Source organism: Saccopteryx leptura, chromosome 4, assembly GCF_036850995.1.
Source record: "Saccopteryx leptura isolate mSacLep1 chromosome 4, mSacLep1_pri_phased_curated, whole genome shotgun sequence".
NCBI lineage: Eukaryota > Metazoa > Chordata > Mammalia > Chiroptera > Emballonuridae > Saccopteryx > Saccopteryx leptura.
The window spans coordinates 188,394,833-188,410,626 of NC_089506.1; the positions used below are offsets into that span (position 1 = coordinate 188,394,833).

Consider the following 15,794-nt stretch of genomic DNA (forward strand, 5'->3'; position numbering starts at 1 on the left):
TAATTGTAGGTTGTAAAAGCACTGTGAAGGTAAAAGTGTTTGTTATTACTGTGAAAACTCCTTTTAAACTGCTATAATAGCATGTGCCACATAAGCAAAACACAGAACCTTATAACTAAGTTGGTTGTGGAAAGGCATTCTTTGTCCACCTGCCAAGTATTTAAAAATACCACCCACTCAATTGGCAGACATCTCCAGGGCCCAAGAGAAGAAGCTATCATGACAGTTTTTTGAAACCAGCCACCCCTGACTTCACTTTGATCCTCTTTCTACAACCTTGTTTCAGTTCGTCTGCCACAGACATACAATTACTAAATATTATTAATGCATGATGATAACTATAATTATTATCCGAGATGGAAGAGAGGCGAAACCGAATTTTCATATGTACTGGTGTCTCAGGGGGACAGTTTGTATTTCATAAAGCTTGAACCCCCTTCTCGTCGGTCCCCAGCATTAACTCGGAGCGTACAAGCTGAAAGCAGGAAACTCAAAGCTGGAGGATCGATCACCCACAGAACAGAGGCGGGTCAAGCGATTCGGGAATCGATTAGCAAAATCCTCCCGCGCTCCTAGAGAGGACCCGGAAGCGCAGCGCAGTCCCGGAAGGCAAGGTGCTGACACACTTCCGGTCTTTGTGACTCATTGTGTCTGTGTCGAGGCGTCGGGAGGGCCTCGGTCCTTGTGCAGCGCCCTTCGGCCGGCCTGCGTCCCAGAGTCAGCTTCCCTTTCTCTCCCAGCTCCCCCAGGCCGCTGCCGAGGCTCACGGTGAGACTTGGGCCGGCCTCTGTGGAGGGCGGGCGGGGCCGCAGGGGTTGTGCGTGAGGGTGGGCTTCGCAGCTGCGGCCCCGGGGTCCCCTCCAGGTGGCCCGGCCGGAATGTCAAGACAGTCCCTGTTCCCTCCCCAAACCCTGCTGTAGGAAGTGCCATCCCCCAAGGAGTCCTCCCCGCCCCACCCCAGGTCCAGGCGGGGAGGGGTGAGGGTCTAGTGGCCGGGGGTGCTCAGGGACTGGGGAGAAGCCGGCTGACGGCCCCTTCCGGGCCGCTCGCCCGCTGTTTCGACTTCATCGTTTGACGTTTCTGAGGACAGTGTTGTAACCGAACCCACGACCCCAGTCTGATTTTTCTGCTCTCCCTTCGTCGCCATTTGCTTTGATTCCAGTGAGATAGGGGGTCTTTGGTGGGGGGAGGGGGTCCTTCAGAACCTTGTGAAAAACAGGGAAGGCCGAAAAGTGGGCACGTTTTCAAGGACAGCTTACAGGTTTCCAGATCACTGCTTCTCACTCCACCCCACCCCTGAATGGTGATTAAAGAGTAGTTGAAGCTTAGTCAGAGTGATTCGGATCTAGTAGAGATTATATACATTCCACTGTCTTTCAGCTTTATGGAATATTTTGAAGGCCTTTAGAAATGAGATGTCAGGAAGATTAGGTGGATTTTTCGATTCCTGGTACTCTGCTTGACTTGGCGTGGGTGAAAGTGAAGAGAATTTGTGTCATTAGGAGGCAGATTACCCGAGTGACCTTGGATAAGACAGTTCACAAAATGTCAGTTTTGTCGTTAATTAACTAGGTTTTCTCAAAGGCCCTTCCAATTTTAAAATTGATTTGATTAACGTGATTGAAAACTTCAGCTGCAATTTACTCTGACAGCGCCCCCTCCCCTCCCGGCCCCGCAGTGGCTCCAGTACACAATAAGATACTTTCATTATAGAGAGTGGCTGTTACATGGCCTGGGACCAAAGAAAGCATTTATTGTACAGGCCAGTGCTAGGCGGAATTGGAGGTGGTCAGTAAATACTTGTTGAATTGAATTGTGGAGAATTCATTGTAACCAGTGAACAAAGCACTGTTACTATATATGTTGACTAAATGAAATACATAGCTTTATTACGTAGGGAACCATAAGGACAATTTGCCCCAGAATGTTTCTCTCTTATTGACTCTGAATTACTATGCAATATTCTTGTTCATTAGGCAGTTTTCACCCATCTTAAAATGCATACAGGGAAGATAGCTGCTTCATACCATAGTCTTTTGCTTATTCTCTACTTGATCTAAGCATTTAAATTTTTTCTAACTTTATATTGCATCTAAGTAGTGTTAAATCTTAGCTTTTCATTCTGAGCTAGTAGCAATAGTCTTTAGGTAGTCAGCTGTCTTTTAAAGGTAGCTTTTTAAAAATACTTTAAAACAGTTTATAGCTCTGTTGAAAAATGGAAGGGGGCCGTTTGTTTAAACTTTGAAGACTACACCCTGGAAAAAATAATGGCCTGTTTAGAAAATAGCCTTTGGAAAAAAGTGAGCTTGTAACTCCGAGCCCTTTTGGTAAGAAAATCATTTGTATTTATCCGTGGTGAGAACTAGTTGCTGGGGGTAATCTTATGTAAATTGGCTAGAATGTCAGAATGCTTTTAGTTCAGAGGGACCCCAAAGGTAGTGTTCTACTCCTTCCAATACCCTCCTTCCTCCAATTTGACAGATAAGGATACTGAATGCCAGAGAGGTTAAATAACTCAGGGATGTGTAACTTATTTGTAAGAGACTCAAATTCAGGTCTCTCAACCTGTGCTACTTTCACTATTGCAGGATTTCTCCCATTGCTTAATCTTATAAGGCTGAAAATTGGAAAGTACAAGTTACATTTCTTAAAGTTATTGAAAATAATTAAAACACTTCTCTAGTGTCTACTAAATGCCAGATACTTATAAGTGCTCTGTGTGTGTTAACTCATTTAATTCTCACAACTCAATGAGCAAATACCATTTTTCATCCCCATTATACAGGTGAAGAAACATGCATAGAGATTAATTTGCTTAAAAGAATCAGCTGGTACGTGGTGGAACAGCTTCCTGAAACTTCCAAGTAGCCAATTTGAGAGCAACATTGAATACTGTATTAATGAGCCAAAAAAAAAAAAAAAAAGTAACATTGTAAATTCAATCATATAAACTAATGCTTGCAGAGACTCTTACTGAGTGATCTAATAATTACAAAGAAGCATACCTTTAATGATAGTACAGTTGAGAAGAGAAAGCATGAAAAATTATACAAAAATGGCGTAAGAATTTCAGAGCAAATGCTTGGCGCAGACCATTAGGGCCAAGAGTTGAAGGAGAGGAGAAAAGCAGTGCGCTCACGTCATCTGGGAGAACAAAACCCAGCCCCGCTCTGCTGCTGTGACTTTTCTCTTGCCCAGAGTAGGAGTGGAGAAATGTTGAGGGATGGGGAAGAGGGCATCTGTCTATGCCCTCATGTCTGTTCCTTTAGGTCTCACTTCCTCTTCGGAGTCTCTTATTAAATCCCACTGACCCAGAGTATCCTACTCTTTAGAACACTGGCGTAGGCGCGGAAACAAGTCAAGATTCCTTTATTCTCAATAAAGCTAAGACAGGATAGGATTTTCATGAAAAGATTTCTGATGGTAGGCTAGTTATTGCACTAGTTCTGCTCAGTAATCCTGTTTGAAGGTCCTACCAGGTTGATTTTAGATGATTCCCATTTGTATCTTCTACTGTCCCCTTAGTCACACAGCTCTCTAGCGAAAACAGTAGATGTCAGATAAGGCCCATTTCTGAGTGATCATCCTTCATTGACCTTCCTCTTTGAATCTGCATGTGCACGTAAGCCCTTCTTTACTCCACATACTGGGACAGATTGGGTTTGGTATGATGCGTAGAGCTTGAACTGAGGGGTCCCACAGACGTAATTTCAAATCCTGGCTTTACACATTCAATTGTTGTGTGACCTTGGGTTTGTTATTTAACATCAGTAAACCTTAGTTTTGTCATTATAAAGTGAGATCATTGTACCTACGTCCTAAGATAATGTGAAAGGTGTAATATAATACCTGGTAATAGATAGCACTTAATAAACATTGGCTTTTATGATTATGCCTACTAGAAGCTTTTTTAAATTGAACAGCAGTGAAGGGCAAGTGGCATTTAGCTTAGTTCTGAAGCATAAGTAGGCATTGAGTGTGATATGTGGAGAGGATAGCAATCAAAATACAAGGCATATTAGGAAATACTGAAGAAATCCATTTTGCTGGACAGAAAAGATTCCTGTAGGGGAGGGGGAGAAATAGTTGGGAGATGAAGCTTGAGTGGAAACTGCGACCAGACTGGAGGGTGTTGATTACAAGGCTCTAGAGTTGTAGAATTAGCTGAGAGTAAGGTAGGAGAGGGGAGTATGGGGAGAAAATGAAGGCAGGGAACCAAAGGGAGCTGGACTTCATGGAACTAGACAGAAGAATAAGTATGAACAAGGAATTGCTTCTCCCTGGTTCTTGGAGACTGAATGTATGTAAGAAGATAGGAGTCAGGATTCTGAGATTCGGAACCAGAGTGATTGAGATATTGTTAGCAGACTAATTGCCTCTAAAGGCAATAAGAAGATGGCAGGGGAACTGGAATAGCTGAGTAGTTCTTATTTTTTCTATTCAGCTAAACAGAATTAAACTCTGCTGGGGGCTCTAGGAGATAAGTACAAAGAAGACAAGAGGCCCTGTCCTTGAGGGGCATAAAATTTAGTGGGGAAGTAGAGATAGGAACTGCAGCCCAAATAATGACAATACAAGGAGAATATAAGTGCCTTAAAGTAGGAATAAAGAAAGTACTAAGGGTGTTCAAAGGAAGAAGATAAATTATTTAGTTTGGAATATCTGGAGACATTATGCATCTTCAAAGGTGAGTATAAATTTGACCAATAGAGTTGATATGGTAGGAGATTGTTACAGCAAAGGGGTAAGATCCTACGCTTAGGAAATGTTAATGAGCCAGATAAGCTGAAATATAGGGGATCACTAATAAGGAGGAGATAAGAATGGAAAAGTAGAGTGTGGTTTATTTGAACACTAAATTGGTAGGTAGCAAGGATTCTGTGACAGTAAATGAAGGGAAGGAGGGAATGAACAGAAGCATACTTTGGCAATACTATGTTGATCTTGGTATGTTCGTATTGGAATGGAGAAAATGAAGTCAGAGTAACTGTATGGGGCTCTGGCACTAGACTAGGCAGGAGGTACTGAACGTGAATTAGGTGGTGGAAAATAATTGTGGGAGACATAACGGGAAAATAGAGCCTTTCTTCTGACTTCTTAGAATAAAAACTAAGGCTTGTAGGAATTATTTAGCCTCCAGTTGGGTTAAGCTAGCAAAGGGATGATCTACTTGCTGTCTTTTCCTGTAGAGGTCTTGGCTATTCTGATGCCCCAGCTCCAGGGGGCCCTCTTCCTAGAGTGGCCTTGTTTATATGTATGTGAATTAAGTTATTTCTCAGGGCTCCTCTAGCACTCCTGTCGACTCCTTAGAACAGTTGGCGCATTCTACTTTGTACTGGAATTATTTGTGTGAAAGTAGGAATTGTGCTTTTCATCTTTTTATCCCTCTGTCTAGCAGGACACCTTACATATTGTAGACATACAGAAATATTTAGGAAATTGAGTAATTGTAGCTCTATGGACTTTTTTGGGGAAACTGCTCTGAAGTTGAAAACCAAAGTACACTGCTCACAAAAATTAGGGGATATTTTATCACCTCATACTCATTTCAAAATATCCCCTAATTTTGTTGAGCAGTATTCTTACCACAGCAAGGAGGGTGGGGAAGGGATCAAAGGAAGAGCCAGAAGCTGGTTTGCAGTAGGACTTTTTACAAATTTAATGTCATTGGAGAAATTACTTAATTTCCCTGTTTCCTTTGCATTTAAGTAAAAAGCCTTTTTGAATGTAATGTTCTTTATTGTTATTATAGACTGCTTATTTAATAAAGATTTCTGTTTTTCATTAAGGACAAAAAAATGAGATAGAGAAACTAACCCTATAATCTCAGATAAAAATCATATTTTTTTTGTGATTAAAACAGTCATCTTCAACCTTTTTTTTTTTTTTTTTTTGTATTTTTCTGAAGCTGGAAACAGGGAGAGACAGTCAGACAGACTCCCGCATGCGCCTGACCGGGATCCACCCGGCACGCCCACCAGGGGCGACGCTCTGCCCTTCAACCTTTTATGGTCACACATTCCTGTTACTGTATTTTTCGCTCCATAAATACGTACTTTTTCCCCCAGAAGTGAAGGGGAAAATGCCTGTGTGTCTTATGGGTCAAAAAATATGGTATTTTAGCCCTGGCCGGTTGGCTCAGCGGTAGAGCGTTGGCTCGGCATGCAGGAGTCCCGGGTTCAATTCCCGGCCAGGGCACACAGGAGAGGCGCCCATTTGCTTCTCCACCCCTCCCCCTCTCCTTCCACTTTGTCTCTCTCTTCCCCTCCCGCAGCGAGGCTCCATTGGAGCAAAAGATGGCCCGGGCGCTGAGGATGGCTCTGTGGCCTCTGCCTCAGGTGCTAGAATGATGGCTCTGGATGCAACAAAGCGACGCCCCAGATGGCCAGAGCATCGCCCCCTGGTGGGCATGCCGGGTGGATCCCGGTCGGGGGCATGTGGGAGTCTGTCTGACTGCCTCCCTGTTTCCAGCTTCGGAAAAATGGAAAAAATATATATATATGGTATTTTATTAAATATTTTAACACACCATTTGGTTTAGAATATTTTCTTTCTTATTTTCCTCCTTAAAACCCTAGGTGTGTCTTATGGTCAGGTGCATCTTGTGGAGCGAAAAATACAGTACTTAAGAACTAAAAATTACATGCATGTACTAGTGTGCCAATATTTTGTATAATAAAACAAAAAAATACATTAAATTGTGCTCTTTAAAAATAACGTTTGTGCTTTAAATGTACATGATCACTTTGCCACCAAAATTACTAATAATTTTTTAGTGAGCTATATAGTTAAAAATACTTCACTTGTTTAAAATTCGTGGCTTAATTCATTTTGATACAGCAGTTGGATGCTCTGTCTCTAAAACTTGAATTTGATGCTCATGGGTAGAAAAAGATACTTCAAATAGATGTGTCAGTTCAGATGGAAGAAACACATTGCCCACTGACTGTTTAGTAATTCACCCACCAACCATGCTGAATTTCTGTTGTTGAAATTCATCTAGTACTTTTCCATTTTCCATGACCTTAAATCACTTGCTTTTACAAACTAATCAAAAGGTGTTTTATATGTTTAACAAACAGGTTTAAGACCCACTGAAATTCCTTACTTGGGAGATTTTAAAAACAGATGGAAAATAATTCCAGGTTTTTAAAATATGTAGATGATAAGGATATTTAGTCATTTTTGGCAGTTAAAATGACATGACAGTGTACGTTTGCCGACATACATCTTTTTGCATAGTTCTTTCCTTGCACCCTTTTTTTAAAGCAGTGATTTAGTTCAACACCGGATTTTACCTCCCTATCTGGCTGAGAAACCAGTGGTGAGATTCAGCTGGTTTGCACAAGTTCAACAGAACTGATACCTAATTTTTTTAGTTCAGCGAATCAGTTGTTCAAATGGCACTTGTAATCAGGGTTCTCTCTAAGGTGGACACGTGGGCAGCTGCCCAATGTGGAGATCAAATTTACATTCTTTACTCTTTTTTAACGTTCACCTGCATGACAGCGTATTCTAAGCGCCCCTAGCAATGTTCATTCCGGTTATAGGTGAAAAATACTGCAAGTGAGGATGCCAATCAAGAAGCAATATGAAATATCTTAAATAACAGTTTTATTGTTTTTTGTCAGGTATTATTTAATATTTTTTCATTAATATTTTAAAACTCATAACCTAGTTTTGTGTACCTCTTTTATTCTTATTTAAGTATTAAATGCATGAAATAAACTACCTTTCGGATATCGTTTTTTATACTTAAAACGGGTATTAGGGCAGAGAACCAGTTGTTAAATTATTTGAATCTCACCACCGAGTAGAAGTTTGCTCTAGATAGAACCTTTACCTGTGCCATTTTCTTGTTTATGTGTGTTTGTGTCAGTATTTCCTGTAATTGCAGTTTTAATGTAAGAATCTTTAAAGTTGCTTGTCGCTTTTTTTGAGGTATAATTTACACATAACATATTAGTTTCAGATGTACAACATAAGGATTCAATATTTGTATATATTGCAAAGTGATTGCCACAATTAGTTAACATCTGTTTAACCATAGTTAAACAAAATTTTTCTTGGGGTGAGAATTTTTCAGATCTACTCTCAGCAACTTTAAAATATGCAGTACAGTATGTATAGTCACCATGCTGTCTATTATGTCCCCAGGAGTTATTTCATTTAAAACCAGAAGTTTGTACCGTTTGACCACTTCACCCATTTCACCCACTCCCCAACTCCTCATGTTTGTCTCTTTTAAGCTAGATAAAATAACTTATTATTCCACAAATTAGTCTCAAACCGGGAAAGACTACAATTATTAAAAGTGAACAAGTGAATGAGGGGACCATGGCAGCTCTGTGTGTGTGTGGGAGGGGTCTGACCACAGTACCCCTCAAAATAATGGAAATAGCCTTACCTGGTGGTGGCACAGTGATAGAGCTTTGGCCTGGGATGCTGAGGACCCAGATTCGAAACCCCAAGGTTGCTGACTTGAGCATGGGTTCATCAGTTTGAGTGCAGGGTTACCGGCTTGAGCATGGGATCATAGGCTACCCCATGGTTACTTGCTTGAAGCCCAAGGTCACTGGCTTGAGCTCAAGGTTGCTGGCTTGAGCAAGGGGTCAATGGTTCAACTGGAGCCACCCGATAAAGGCACGTATGAGAAAGCAATCAATGAACAACTAAGGTGGCCTAACTATGAGTTGAGAGCTTCTCATCTCTGTCCCTTCCTGTCTGTCTCCCTCCTCCCACCCCTCTCTGAAAAAAAAAAATAATGGAAATAGCTAGATGGTAGATTAGCAGTTCCAGGGTTTCAAATTTGGTATGAATGTTGACTCGGCTGGGTAGGTAACCACCTGCTGCTGAGCAGATTACTTAAATCATCTAGGCCTCAGTCGTGTCATCTTTAAAATTGTACTAGCAGTTGTGCCTACCTCCTAGGGTTGTTGTGGGATGAAATAAGATTGTGTGTGTACTGCTTGTCTCCTGCCTGCACCTGCTGACATTCAGCTCTCACAGGATTAAGCACCGTAAAGGCATGATGTCATAGCCTGCTATCCTCCTGGAGGTAAGGTACTAGACTCAGGTAAACACCCTGAAAGTGGAATTTGCCCTTTGGAGGCAAACCTTAATGTCTAAAGTATCAGTGAAAACAATTGTGGCTCTGGGGGCTGTTTTTTCTTTTTCCCTTTACCATTCAGGGGCTTTCTTAGCACCTTGATGTATATAGCCTTGTATGAAATGTTCGCAGCATAAGTCACTTTTCATAAAAGTACTAATAAGTTCTTTAATACTTCAGGAATAGTACAGAAACATATCAGAAAACATCTCCTAGGACAGAGAGGAGGGCACAGACTCTGTTTGGATCAAGTCAGTTCCCTGAGCCTGAATGATGACTGCTGAATCAAGGGAAGCCACTGGTCTGTCCCCCCAGGCTGCCCAGGAGAAGGATGGTATCGTAATAGTGAAAGTAGAAGAGGAAGATGAGGAAGACCACATGTGGGGGCAGGATTCCAACCTGCAGGAGACTCCTCCTCCTGACCCAGAGATCTTCCGCCAACGTTTTAGGCACTTCTGTTATCAGAACACTTTTGGGCCCCGAGAGGCTCTGAGTAGACTTAAAGAACTTTGTCATCAGTGGCTACGACCAGAGGTAAACACCAAGGAGCAGATCCTGGAGCTGCTGGTGCTGGAGCAGTTCCTCTCCATCCTGCCCAAGGAGCTGCAAGTCTGGCTGCGGGAGTACCGTCCTGATAGTGGGGAGGAGGCCGTGACCCTGCTGGAGGATTTGGAGCTTGATTTATCAGGACAGCAGGTGAGAGGAGGTGAAACTTACCGTATTTCCCCACGTAAGAGACGTTCCCATGTATAAGATGCATCGTAATTTTGGGGCCTGAAATTTGAAAAAAAATATATTACATAAAGTTATTGAACTCAAGTTTTATTCATCATAAAATTCATACAACTCATCACTGTCAAAACTCCCATCTATTAGCTTGTCCTCATCTGTGTCTGATGATGAATCACTGTATTCAACAATAAGTGTAAAAACAAGCACAAAAAAGAAGTAAATGCAAGTAAAAAAACCCACTGTGTAAGACGCACCCAGTTTTTAGACCCCAAATTTTTCGGAAAAGGGTGCGTCTTACAACCAGGGAACTTCTTATATTTGGGGAAATACGGTATATGCAAGCAGCATGTGGATTTTGAGACTATAGCAAAGAGAAAGTTATTGATTTAAAGCTAGTATTAGTGTTAGTGTTAATATAAATTACTACTTATAGATATATATAGTTATATATTATATATGCATATATGTTACACACGTATATAAAGTAAACTAATATATAAGCTGCTACTACAAACTACTAATATTAGTAATGGTTATTCTCCATGCTTTGCTTGGATATTAAAAAGTATTCTGGCCTTCTCTTCCCTGCATCCTGGTATATTTATGTTCTTTTTGTTTGTTTAAAGTTCTGATTAAAAAGTGATTTACCCACAAGCCCAACCTGTTTGTCCTCAGGTCCCAGGTCAAGTTCACGGACCTGAGATGCTGGCAAGGGGGATGGTGCCTCTGGATCCTATACAGGAGTCCTCAAGCTTTGACCTTCATCATGAGGCCACTCAGTCCCATTTCAAACATTCATCTCGGAAACCCCGCCTCTTACAATCACGGGGTAAGAAACAAGGTTTCTTGAAGGGAAAAGAAGCAAGCTGTTCAGGAAGGGTGTGCCCTCTCTGTTGCTAAGTACCTGTAATAAAGAAACATGCTTGTTTTTATCATTATACTTATTATCATTACTGAGTATTAGGGGAAATATAATTTACAGACCTATTTCAGGAGTTAAATAATGTCACTAAGGAAGTAAATGAAATGTGCATTTTGAACTTGGATGGAAGTTACACTGTTTATTAAATTATTGATATTTTGGGTGTCTAACAGTGTTTACCAGAATGTGCTGGGAAGAGATGATATACTTTCAGCCTGAGTTGAAACACTGTACGTATAGTACACCATAAATTACCTTATAAAGAATCAGTCTTAAAATTTAATTTATTTAAAACGTATAAAAATATAGTATAACCACTTTTTCTAGGTTACTTTGAGAATTTTTAAACAATGGGAAAGAATGGAAAATTTTAGTTGTGGTGGAGAAACATGGGGAAAAGAATCATTTCAGGATCATATAAATAGAAATCAATTTAATTATTAGAGCTTAAGGAAGTATTTTATCTGTGCATTCTGGAGGGTAGCCAGCATTCATATGCTGGAGAAATCTGTGTAAGCCAATATACACTGATTTATTATTTATTTATTTTAGCAAGAGAGGACAGGACAGAGAGAGGAACATCGATCTCCTCTTGCATGTGCCCTGACTAGGGATCAAACCAGCAACGTCTGTTCTTTGAAAGGATGCTCTAACCAACTGAGCCATCTAGCCAGGGCCTGCTACACTGTGGTTTTTAACCCACCACTGTCCACTCAGTCCCACTTATGACCTTCTAGGGTAGTGGTCAGCAAACTCATTAGGCAACCAAGCCAAATATCAACAGTACAACGATTGAAATTTCTTTTGAGGGCCAAATATTTTAAACTTAAACTATATAGGTAGGTACATTCCTTATCAAGGTAGTGCCCGCATGTGGTATTTTGTGGAAGAATCACACTCCAGGGGCCAAAGAGCCGCATGTGGCTCAAGAGCCACAGTTTGCCCACCAGGGTTCTAAGGTAGATAAGGTCTCCACCCTCTATTAAGAAGTCAAGCCTGACCTGTGGTGGCACAGTGGATGGAGCATTGATCTAGAATGGTGAGGCTGCCGGTTCAGAACCCCAGGCTTGCCCAGTCAAGGCACATAGGAGAAGCAACCTCTGAGTTGATGCCTCCTGTTCCTCCCACCCCATTCTCTCCTCTCTAAAATCAACAAATAATAAATAAATAAATAAATAAATAAATAAATAAAATCAACAAAATCTAAAAAAACAAAAAAAGAAAAAGTATATTCATGGTTTTAAGTGCCAGATTAGAGCTTCAGGTTACCAGGTGTTTTAGAGACCCTGGTATATACAGTTGTTACTTAGTAAATAGTTCTTTAAAGATTTGATGAGGCATATGCATTTATGCTCAGTTTCCCTTTTCTGTTATTCATCTTCCAGAATGTTTCCTAAACACTGGTTTAAGTGCTGGGTACTTAATCTTTTCATACATTGTACTGTCTGAAATAGTTACAAGTTTAATAATTCTTTTTCTTTTTTTTTTTTTTTTTTTTTACAGAGACAGAGTCAGAGAGAGGGATAGACAGGGACAGACAGACAGGAATGGAGAGAGATGAGAAGCATCCATCATTAGTTTTTCATTGCAACACCTTAGTTGTTCATTGATTGCTTTCTCATATGTGCCTTGACCGTGGGGCTACAGCAGACCCTTGCTCGAGCCAGTGACCTTGGGTTCAAGCTGGTGAGCTTTGCTCAAACCAGATGAGCCCGCGCTCAAGCTGGTGACCTCAGGGTCTCAAACCTGGGTCCTCTGCATCCCAGTCCGACGCTCTATCCACTGCGCCACCACCTGGTCAGGCTAGTAATTCATTTTCAAATTCATTTCTCTAATACTACCTTGCACAGGAGGATTTTAATTTTGCAGTTTAAAATTTTTCTAATTGTTCTTATCCATTGCAATTAGTGTGATTATATATTATAGATATCCTTTTTTTTCTCTATGATTTGAGAGAAAGGTGGGGAGAGGGAAGGTGGGAGGGAGGACGAAAGGAAGAGAGGATGGGGGAGAGAGAGAGAACATTAACTTGTTGTTCCATTTAGTTATGTACTCATTGATTGCTTCTCATACGTGCCCTGACTGGGGATTGAACCTATAACCTCAATGCACTGAGCCACCTGGCCAGGGCCTATTAGATGAATGTCAAGCCATACCTTTATACATTTATAAATGGCTCATGGTTCATTAACATTTGAACCATGTATACATTTTATCCAAAAAATGGGTAAGTGAGGGAGAAAAGTAGAGGGACAAAATATGGCAAAACTTAGCCAGAAGTAGGAAGACCTCCCCCTTCCTATTTTGTGTTTCAAGGTATCACTACTAAACATTTTTAAAGCTACGTTGTGTTTTTTACAACTAAATAGAATTCTGATATTCTGTTTACTTGTTCCTTGGTCTGAAGAAAATTAAATTTTGAGCCAGGCTTGAATCATGGACTGAATGTTACCCACTTCTATAGCTGACAGTAGGAACCTGGGTTCTAGATCTGGCTCTGCCATTCTTAACTGTGTGACTTTAGACAAGTTATTTACCATCCCAGGGCCTCAGTTTCCCCTTCTTAAAAACATAGGGTTTGGACCAGTCATGTTTTTTTTATGACAGAGAGACAGATAGGACAGACAGACAGGAAGGGAGAGATGAGAAGCATTAAGTCTTCATTGCAACACCTTAGTTTAGTTGTTCATTAATTGCTTTCTCATATTACCTTGACTGAGGGGCTACAGCAGAGCGAGTGACCCCTTGCTGAAGCCAGCGACCTTGGGCTTCAAGCCAGTGACCTTTGGGCTCAAGCCAGCGACCATGGGGTCATGTCTATGATCCCATGCTCAAGCCAGCGACCCTGCGCTCAGGCTGGTGAGCCCACATTTAAGCCAGGACCTCGAGGTTTCAAACCTGGGTCCTCTATCCACTGTACCACCACCTAGTCAGGCTGAACAAGGTGATTTTAAGTATCTTTTTACATGACCCCTTGTCCTGCTTAAGAATAGAAGTCTTGGCCTGACCAGGTGGTGGCGCAGTGGATAGAGTGTCGGACTGGGATGTGGAAGGGCCCAGGTTTGAGACCCCAAGGTCACCAGCTTGAGCGCGGGCTCATCTGGCTTGAGCAAAAAGCTCACCAGCTTGGACCCAAGGTCACTGGCTCCAGCAAGGGGATACTCGGTCTGCTGAAGGCCCGCGGTCAAGGCACATATGAGAAAGCAATCAATGAACAACTAAGAAGTCGCAACGCACAACAAAAAACTAATGATTGATGCTTCTCATCTCTCTCCGTTCCTATCTGTCTGTCCCTCTCTAAAGAATAGAAGTCTTGGCACCTGAAACCAATATAATATGTCACCTATAATTGAAAAATAATGGTTATTAAAAAAAGAATAGAAGTCTTGGGAAAACAGAGGTCATGCTTTTCTTTTTAAATTCTCTTGTTACCTATTCTGTAGTTGAACATTGAACATGTTGGTGCAGGAAAAAGAGTGCCCTTGAGCCCTTCTTTGAAGGGACACCCAGAGCAGAGCTGCTTTTACTCACAGCTCCTTTCTCCTCCCTCAGCTCTTTCTGCCACCCACGTTCCTGCCCCCCATCGCGAGGAGAGTCCCAGAGACCAGGCGATGGCATCTGCACTACTCACGGCAGATTCCCAGGTGAGCTGGGGCCCCTCTGCCCTCCTGAGCACCTCATTTCTGCCTCTCTTTGTGGAGGTCCCTGAACAGTCTCCACCCAGGACACTCAACTTTGGATGTCCCTGCCCACAGAGTAGTCCCACCCACCCACCCACTGCTCGATGCACCAGAGCCTGGCATGATCACCTTTTCCTTCCTAGCAACCTTAGGTTTGTAGTCAACTCTGTCCCTAACTCCAGGATTGGGCAGTGGGTTTTTCCCTGAGTTTTGGGGGAACTGAGTGTGGGGATCTCATGATTTCAGGCAATGGTGAAGATCGAGGACATGGCCGTGTCCCTTATCCTGGAGGAATGGGGATGTCAGAACCTGGCTCGGAGGAATCTCAATAGGGACAACAGGCAGGAGAATTATGGGAACGCATTGTCCCAGGGTAAGACTGATGTAGGATTATTGTCTGATAAGATTGTTTTGCCTCTTTTTGTTAGTTGTGGGATCTCTGATATATTTAATTGAGTATTGACAAGGAGTTAGAGACTACTGAGCCCCTTTCTTCAGACCAGATAGAGAATGAGAACATTTGTGTTTAACTCCAAAAGCATGATACTGTAACTCCCTGATTACAAGTGGGTTTTATTTGTTTTTTTTACCTTTAAGTAGTTTTTGCTGTTTGAAAATCCAAAATATTCTAGTATTCTGAGTCCTTACCTCTTCCACTGCTTCAGACTTGAGAGGATTCTGCTGTACTCCCCATAGGTTACAATTTCAGTGCTTCTATTGGAGTATCTCTATTTCCTAGTGTAGAGGGCCAAGTGAGAACTGATCATTTGTTGTAATCCCAACCTGGGACCATGTTCCTAAACCTGCCAAGCAAGCATCCTTCCATGAGCTTTCTGTCTTACTCTGTCCTGTGGGTGCTGCTCTCTGACAGCTTTGCATAATTCTGCGAACTTGTACCTATACCTCCCTTGTGGTCAGGATTCCCAATTTCCAAACCTAATGGGAATCTATGAAGAGCTCTGCTTCCTGGGTGTAAAGTAACAACGAAGAAATTCTAAGAGGCATCAACCAGAATAAGACAAAAGACACAGTCGACAAACAGTTCCATTTGTCTCTGCTAAATCTCAACCGCCGAGAGCCAGTACTGCAAAGGAGCTCTCAGATAAGTCCTGTCATAGGGAGGTTACAGCGCGGCTTCTGCCTGGGAGGGCAGCTGAAGGGAAACGTCATAAAGAAAGGATGCTACTGAAGACACTTCAAGTTTTGCCAACTGGGGTTTATGGTTTCTTGGTACTTTTCAGATAAGATGAAAATTAAGCAAAAGAACTGATCTGTGTTTATGAGCTGGGTATTACCTATTTCAAGATAGTTTTTTAAAAATATTTGGGGTTCAATCTGGGAACCATCCAGA

General features: G+C 41.8%; 1 protein-coding gene across 1 annotated transcript in view; it reads left to right on the plus strand.

Moving 5' to 3' along the window:
* The first annotated feature begins 637 nt into the window (after nt 1-637).
* Nucleotides 638-15,794, plus strand: part of ZKSCAN1 (zinc finger with KRAB and SCAN domains 1) — a 51,792-nt gene continuing 36,635 nt past the window's right edge. Inside the window, exons 1-5 of the mRNA XM_066383652.1 lie at nt 638-768; nt 9,290-9,805; nt 10,517-10,670; nt 14,316-14,407; nt 14,690-14,816. Coding sequence (XP_066239749.1) covers nt 9,380-9,805; nt 10,517-10,670; nt 14,316-14,407; nt 14,690-14,816 — 799 coding nt within the window. The 5' untranslated portion in view covers nt 638-768; nt 9,290-9,379. The remainder of the gene's footprint in view (nt 769-9,289; nt 9,806-10,516; nt 10,671-14,315; nt 14,408-14,689; nt 14,817-15,794) is intronic.